At 46.9% G+C, this 7,230-nt stretch overlaps 3 protein-coding genes across 3 annotated transcripts; 1 reads left to right on the top strand and 2 right to left on the bottom strand.

The window, feature by feature from the left end:
* Positions 1 to 2,528: 2,528 nt before the first annotated feature.
* EURHEDRAFT_463207 (uncharacterized protein) lies at positions 2,529 to 3,137 on the top strand (the record flags this gene model as incomplete). Its single annotated transcript, XM_040784857.1, has 2 exons — positions 2,529 to 2,930; positions 3,030 to 3,137. Coding segments are annotated over 2 exons (510 nt in total), but the record flags the coding sequence as incomplete, so codon positions are not given.
* Positions 3,138 to 3,711: 574 nt separating this feature from the next.
* Positions 3,712 to 4,293, bottom strand: EURHEDRAFT_415724 (uncharacterized protein). The gene has a single exon (XM_040782773.1). The coding sequence runs from the start codon at positions 4,219 to 4,221 to the stop codon at positions 3,796 to 3,798; it is 426 nt and encodes a 141-aa protein (XP_040635993.1). The 5' UTR covers positions 4,222 to 4,293; the 3' UTR covers positions 3,712 to 3,795.
* Positions 4,294 to 4,758: 465 nt separating this feature from the next.
* Positions 4,759 to 6,111, bottom strand: CweA (putative GPI anchored protein). The gene has a single exon (XM_040777939.1). It carries the CDS (start codon positions 6,012 to 6,014, stop codon positions 4,914 to 4,916), a length of 1,101 nt encoding a protein of 366 aa, XP_040635992.1. The 5' UTR covers positions 6,015 to 6,111; the 3' UTR covers positions 4,759 to 4,913.
* Between the last annotated feature and the right edge of the window lie 1,119 nt (positions 6,112 to 7,230).

Genomic DNA, 7,230 nt, shown 5'->3' with positions numbered 1-7,230 from the left:
GGTAGACATTACGGAGTAAATATGAATTGCTGTGCAACTTCGGAATGTATATAAATATATGGCTATTTTTGCTTCGGAGATGGTTGATAGCGGAATGAGACTGATATAGATGATATTAATATAAATGGAATATTAATTGTATTCAATGCTTGATGATGCTGTGTGTTATTAGTTATTGTCACAGATTACAAGGTGGCTTGGACTTTGGAGAATCTGATTCCAATCCTATCCAACTTTAACCGCAGTTGGTTTAGTGTGTCACTAAATGCGGCTTTTGCAGCTTAATCTGTGCCAAACTGCTCTGAATGCAACTCTATTAGCAACCAACTATTTCTTCTGGTTAAAAAAACTCTATTAAGTCTCTTCTACACACTCCCCTTCCTATCATAATTCATCACAATGTCACAGAGCCAGGCCTCTCAGTTCTCTGAGCACTATTCCTCATCATTTTTGGAGGAAAACCTGTTGGATAGCCCCTGCTTCCTTCCATCTGATGGGTCATTCAACCCTTTGCACAGCCCAAACATGCCAAATCCCAGCTCTAGCACTAATTTCACACAGCCAGTGCCTCCGCCTCCTATTCCTGAGACACTGGAACGCGTTGGTCCTGCAAAGAAGAAGATCTATATCCTTTGGACAGAGATGGTGAATGATGACTTTGTCACATGGTGGTTGAAGACTGAGTATGGAAGTGAGATGAAACGGAATATCTTCAAGGGTAAACACCATGCAGAGTCCTGGGACTATTTCCATCAAGTAGTTGCTATCCAGGATGGATCCCCTAAGGTTATGTGTAAGAAATGTGACCATATCCTTGCCCATCCTGCTGACCGCCACCGTGGAACATCTACTATGAACAGACACTATTCACAAGGGATCAACTGTCAGAAATTGGCACCCCAATCGCAGGATATTCGAAGGCTGATAAATAATGGGGTATAGATATCTCTATCTTTCATCTGAACCTCTACTTATCTTACTAAAACTCCTTATTAGGCACACCGAGCTCTTCAAAAAGCATCTTTCACTCAACAAGCATGGATGGAGAGGATAATTACCTTCATAACAGCCTCACGTCTACCCTTTCAACTTGTTGAGCATCCAGAATTTCATGCCCTCATTGAAATGGCCCGGCTTGCTCCATCCTTTCCTGAAATCCCTTCTGCGTACACGGTCCGCCGGAATCTTCAAGAATTGGTTGAAGAGCGTCAACATACTCTGATTCAGAAGCTCCCAGAGGGCGCTAAGCTCTCTATTGCACTGGATTGCTGGACCTCACCCTTTCGCCAGGCCTTTATGGCAGTAACAGGCTATTTTCTTGATAAAGATTGGAATTATCGCGAGATATTACTTGGCTTTGAACCCCTACATGGCTCACATACTGGGTCTTATCTGAGCACTGTTCTGTTTGACCTTCTTGAGAAGTATCACATTACTGATCGAGTATTAACGGCTACCACTGATAATGCGTCTAATAACTCTACATTGATGGATAGCCTGCAACAGTCCCTTACATCTCTTGAGCTACCTAACTATATACCAATTATTTGCATGCCATGTATCGCACATGTCATCCAACTAAGTTTAAAGGAGCTACTTGGTGAGATGGAAGCAAACCCATGTAATGATAGAGAAGAGATGGAATGGACTGAGAGAAGGAATGGGGCCCAGCAAGAGAACAGAGAGATTGTGAATACTCTAAATAAGGTATGAATCTATCTCTTCTATAATCCTAATTTCTAATCTCTAATAATTTTTTAGGTTCGACGGCTAGCAGTCTTTGTCAATAAAAGCCCCCAGCGACGAGAGAATTTCATGGATCTTCAGACACAAGAACCTAAGCTTGTTCCTATACAAGATGTCCAGACACGCTGGAATTCAACATATCTCATGCTTCGGCGGGCCAAACGACTTCAGTCTACTTTTGATGAGTACTGCTCTGAATACGGCCATCCTGATCTAAAGCTAGATAGGGATAAATGGCGACAAATTGACTATCTTTTATCAATCACCCAACCTTTTTTTAAATTTACAACCTCTCTCTCGAAGACTACTGAGGTCACTATCCATAGTGTCTTTGCAATCTACAACACCTTATTCACTCATCTTGAGAAATCTAGGGCACAACTGGCGCAAAAGAAGGTTGGCTGGAAGAAGGTGATGCTGTCAGCATTAAAGGCTGCAGAGGTAAAGCTCTCAGAATATTATAGGAAGACTGATGAGATTGAGGGTGGTCTCTATGCAATTGGGACTATCTTAGCGCCACAGAACAAGCTAGAATTCTTTTCAACAAAGGACTGGGAGCCAAACTGGCAGCCACGATACCGGAAGGCCCTTGAGGCTTACATTCAACCTTACCAGCAGCGCTATTCAGAGACACAGTCTATATCAGCTGCCCGGTCTTCAGCAGAGGGTATCTCTGATGTAGATATCCTTGTGACATCAGCCGCATCTCTACAGCCACAAACAACTGCTAATGATGAGCTTTCACGGTATCTTGGAAGTGGTAAGCTTATCCTCTATATCTTCCTTCCCTGATATTAACATCTATAGGTACTCAAATTGTGAATCCACGGGTGTACTGGAGAGATCACCAACATGAATACCCCATCCTGGCAAGCGTTGCCCGAGATGTTCTTACAACACCAGCCAGTGGTTCTGGTGTTGAGCGGTTATTCAATTCTGCTCGGGACATCTGCCACTACCGCCGGGGATCACTAAAACCGAAAACAATCAAAGAGCTGATGTTGTTTATGTGTACAACAAAGTTCAATATGGAATCCAAGCAGCTTTCCCTAATGGAAGAGTACTTTACTACTCAAGAAACACAAGCAGCAAAGGAGGAAAAAGATGCTTGGAAAAAACAGGATGAATTTAACCCAATTAGTGATGATGAGGATGAACTATCTTCTGCTGGAGCCACATCTCAAGTTATTCATCCTCCTAGTGAGCGTGCACTTGGGAAGAGAAGGGCTGAAGCTATATCAGATGAGTCGGGTCCTTTACTTGGATTAGATGAAGCTGATGAGATTCCTCTACCTGATAATAGCTACCTGCAAGGTGATAGTAGTACTCAGAGGCGCTCATCAGGGCGGCTTCCAAAGCGCTTGAGACGTGAAGATTTTGTGTATGAATAGTTATCAATCTAACAGACCAACGAATAAAAAAAAAACCCCCATTTTAATCTAAAATTTGCTTATATGATATCTACATGAGTATTCATCTAATATTTCAACTAATCCGTAAGCAAAATACTTGAAAATACAGATAGATTTGCATAAAATATGCATATCACAGAATTTCTATGTTTGTCCTGTTTGTAGGACCGCCGGTCTTAACTGGACCACTGTGGTGCGGTCCTAAAAATCCAAGGACCGCACTGCGGTCCTTAGGTGTCGCACCAAAGACCGGACCACAACGGTCTGGTCCGGTTTGGTTTGCGGTCCTTGCGGTCCCATTTCGAGGCCTAGTGGAGGCATAAAACCCTTGTGCTCCAGAGACGCAGACAGGAGGGGAAAGGGGAAGAGAGTGCCTGGTCTTTATGAGGGAGAGATGACAGGCTTTTTATAGGTGCAATGGTATTCCTATCGATGGCAGGCGGTAGGGCTCGGCAGAAGCGCGGTTCAATGGGAGCCGTTTCTGGCGCCCTGCTAACCGTCACAACAGACACTCCGTATTATAATTTCAATATAGAAGATGTCTACAAACAATCCAAAGCAATATTTTTATATTTGATCGCCGGTAAATTAATTCCATAAATTACAAAATAGAAATTAAAACACCGAATCAACTGCCCTAGTTCCTCCCCTCATGCTCCCCAACCTTCTCCCCCGAATCCTCATCCTCCTTCGCAAACCTCTCAAACGCACTCCGGTTATGACTCGCATGCTTCCAATTTCTCGCATCTCCCCTCGCCCCCGGATCATTCGCCCCCTGTGTCCTCTTTCCCTCTACCCCCGCCCCAATACTGTTTCCCGTTCCCGTGATTACCTCGCCCGTAGCACCCACGTCACGGGTGGATCGGGGCAGATCGGTGGCATTGTCGGCTGCGAGGGCGGAGGTTGGCTCGGCGAGACCTTCGTTGTCGAATTGGGAGTTTTCGGAGCGTTGGTCGGGGCGCGGGACGGAGGGGATGATATTTTGGATGCCGGCGTTGTTGGGGATTGTGGTTCCCGAGGGGGCCATTTCGGAGAGGGTGCCGCCTTGGTGAGGGTTGGACATATTGGTTTGTTTTGTGTTGTAAATAGAGTAGATGGTTGTAGTTGTGGTGGTGGTGGTAGAATATGGTATGCGGAAGTATATGTATGTAACCGCAGATATATCGCAAATCAAGAATACAAAATTAACAAAAGATTCTTTTCTCTACATCAACTAACACAACGCCTTAACGCCTCTGTATATATATCCAAACCATCTTGTGATGTCACAGTGTAGTTGCTGCTTCCCTTGGTCCTCGCCTGGAACATGATGAGATGATGATATCAGTTTGGCCACACCTGCAACCGGGCAGAATTGGGAGAGGACAAGTATTATGGAGTTATCATACTGGTTTGTGATCATGTTTATACTGGAGAAGGGCAATGAAAGTAGTGGTTAGGGTGATGTTATTCGCCAGGGTTTTGATGAACCTGTTTTGGTAGGGGCTCGTGTGGTGAGTTATGCATGTATTATTAAGATGCACAAAATGGGATCCGAGAAACATACGAGGCAATACCTAACGATGATTTGGAAGATTGCCGCAAGGCATCAAATTACATCTCATATTATATTATTTCAGCAGTAACATTGTATCAACTATTTTAACCCTTCCAAAGGAGTGACAACAAACGAACGAAAAATAAAAAGATATTATACGGTATTAGAACCAAGCTTCTACGATACAAAACACAACCAATCAATCCTGATGGTCACACTTAAAGAGCGTAAGCCAACACACCAAGTAATCCACAAACGGCAGTGACAATGCCAGTGCCGGGCAGGAGCTGGGTACCGGCACCAGTGAACGCAACACCAGCGCCAGGAGTGCCATAGGTGCCGTGGAAGTGAGTACCGTCAGCACCGCTAGGGTAGGCAGACGACGAGGAAGCGTGCAGCTTAATGGAGCTGTGCGAGGAGGAAGGAACGTGGACGGGGATGACGTTGTAAGTCATGGGCCCGTGGACGCTGGAGGTCGAGGTGGCCACGGGAACGTGGGTAGCAGAGGTGCTAGTCGGGACCTGAGTAGAGGCCGGGATGAGGGCTGAGTGTGCAGAAGACGTGTGAGGCGCGTTCGCCATATGCGCAGCGAATGATGTGTGAGGAGCGTCGACAATGTGCACTGCAGAAGACGTGTGAGGCGCGCTAGCCACATGCACAGCAGACGATGTGTGAGGCACATTGACGACGTGCACCGCGGAAGTTGTGTGAGGCGCGTTAGCCACGTGCACCGCAGAAGACGTGTGGACAGCATGAGCGGTAGAGGAGGTTTGAGCGACGTGGGCCACGGCAGGCGTGGTAGCCGGGGCGTGGGAGGACGACGACTGTGGCGCGTGAGCGGCCGGGTCAAGGCCGATGGGGTGCGACGCGTGCGAGGTAGGAGTATGCTTGTGCTCGTGCTCGGGAGTCACAGTCTTGGTGATAGTGTGGACGATATGCTCAGTCTGGGTCGAGCAAGTCGGGACAGCTGAAGGGCCGTGGTCTGAAGGCCGCTCATACGAGCCCTCGCTGAAGAATGGGTCGCTCTCAAGGCTGGCCACATCCTCTCCAGGACGGTAAGCACGAGCAGCGTGAGCCATGGGAAGGTGGCTCTCGGGACCGGGGCCGCCGTGGGGGCTGCCTTGAGGGCCACCGTGAGGACCGCCATGAGGACCGCCATGCGGGTGAGGGTGGTCAAAGGCGTCTTCAATGCTTTCTCCAATGTGTTCGAAAGACGAACCGAAGTTACGCTTGGCAACATCCTGGGCCTGCACCTGGGCCTGTACCTGTCCCAAAGCGGCGAGGATGGCAACGGGGATACCTGCGTTGAAGCCCTTCATTTTGATGTAACTGATTAAGAGATTGTAAAAGTAACAACGATAATGAGTGACAAGTGTTTGGGACCAGGAAGGGCGGCAAAATGAATGACAGAGCAATGCACCAAGCAATCAAAGGATAGTAGTTTGATGGAAAACTGAATTACCTTCTCGTGGACATCATCGTGCCTTTTATGAGCCTCAAGTGCGTCTGTTTTCATGCCATTGATGGGTGGAATGTCGCATTGGCGTGGTAAACAAACGTTGTCCTGCCGAAAGATTCGCCTCCAAGAATGGAGTGTCGGACAGCGAAACACAGTGAACCTGAGATCAACCAGCGCGATGGCGCGGCATTCTTCATTTGGAAAGGAACTGGAATGTTGTGCCTGCGCAGTGTATATTCATCTACACAACATCCCTACGACGCGCCTTGACCAACCCCTTCATTCTGGATCGGGGCACCATAGTACATAATTGTATCGGGGAGCTTTCCTGGACATGCGAGATACTCATCGACCATCGCGATGACATGACATTCCGTGGCCGAAATAGCCACAAATAGAGCATCTTCAGCAGCGGTATACAACAATGGACAACGATGAACAGCCAATTTACGACTGATAAGACACTGGAATGTCTCAATCATCCCCAATACTGTCGTATCCTACGATATATAATTAACTACAGAGCACCATATAAGAAATAGGTGAAGAGATGTATCCCGTCATCGACATTCCCCCCTCATCGCCCTCACTGAAGAGGACCCAACGAGAGGCGAACTTCCTATCAAGGAAATTGTTCTCCAGAACCGAACGATCCGAAGATCGAAGGCAACTCATCGCCGTGGATTAAAAACTGGACGATGGTCGTGGCAGGTTCTGTTAGCTTTTTCGATGTATGGAGAAGAAAAGAAAAGAATTCCAGATGTGCCCGAGGAATTTTTCCTTTTATAGTGTGTTTTCGGAGAATCGGAGATCCTTATTCCGATTTAGACTAAGCGAGATGCAAACAGCCTAAACATACTGATAAAACAAACACCGATGTTATCGATCGCGATAAGGGTTAGACTGTAGACATCCCGAGTAGTTATTATTTCCTCAACTCCCTGAGCTTTCTGACTATGTGTGTATTCGGCATGTCCTTTCCCCAGGACCGACAAGAACTTCTCATGTAGGGTATGTCTAGGCAGCGCAGTCCTTGCCGGTTTTGATCATCGTCTGGGCGGACGAGGTTCGTCGCG

The sequence above is a fragment of the Aspergillus ruber genome, assembly GCF_000600275.1.
Source record: "Aspergillus ruber CBS 135680 unplaced genomic scaffold scaffold00028, whole genome shotgun sequence".
Classification (NCBI taxonomy): Eukaryota; Fungi; Ascomycota; class Eurotiomycetes; order Eurotiales; family Aspergillaceae; genus Aspergillus; species Aspergillus ruber.
This window is presented reverse-complemented; position numbering and strand designations above follow the sequence as displayed.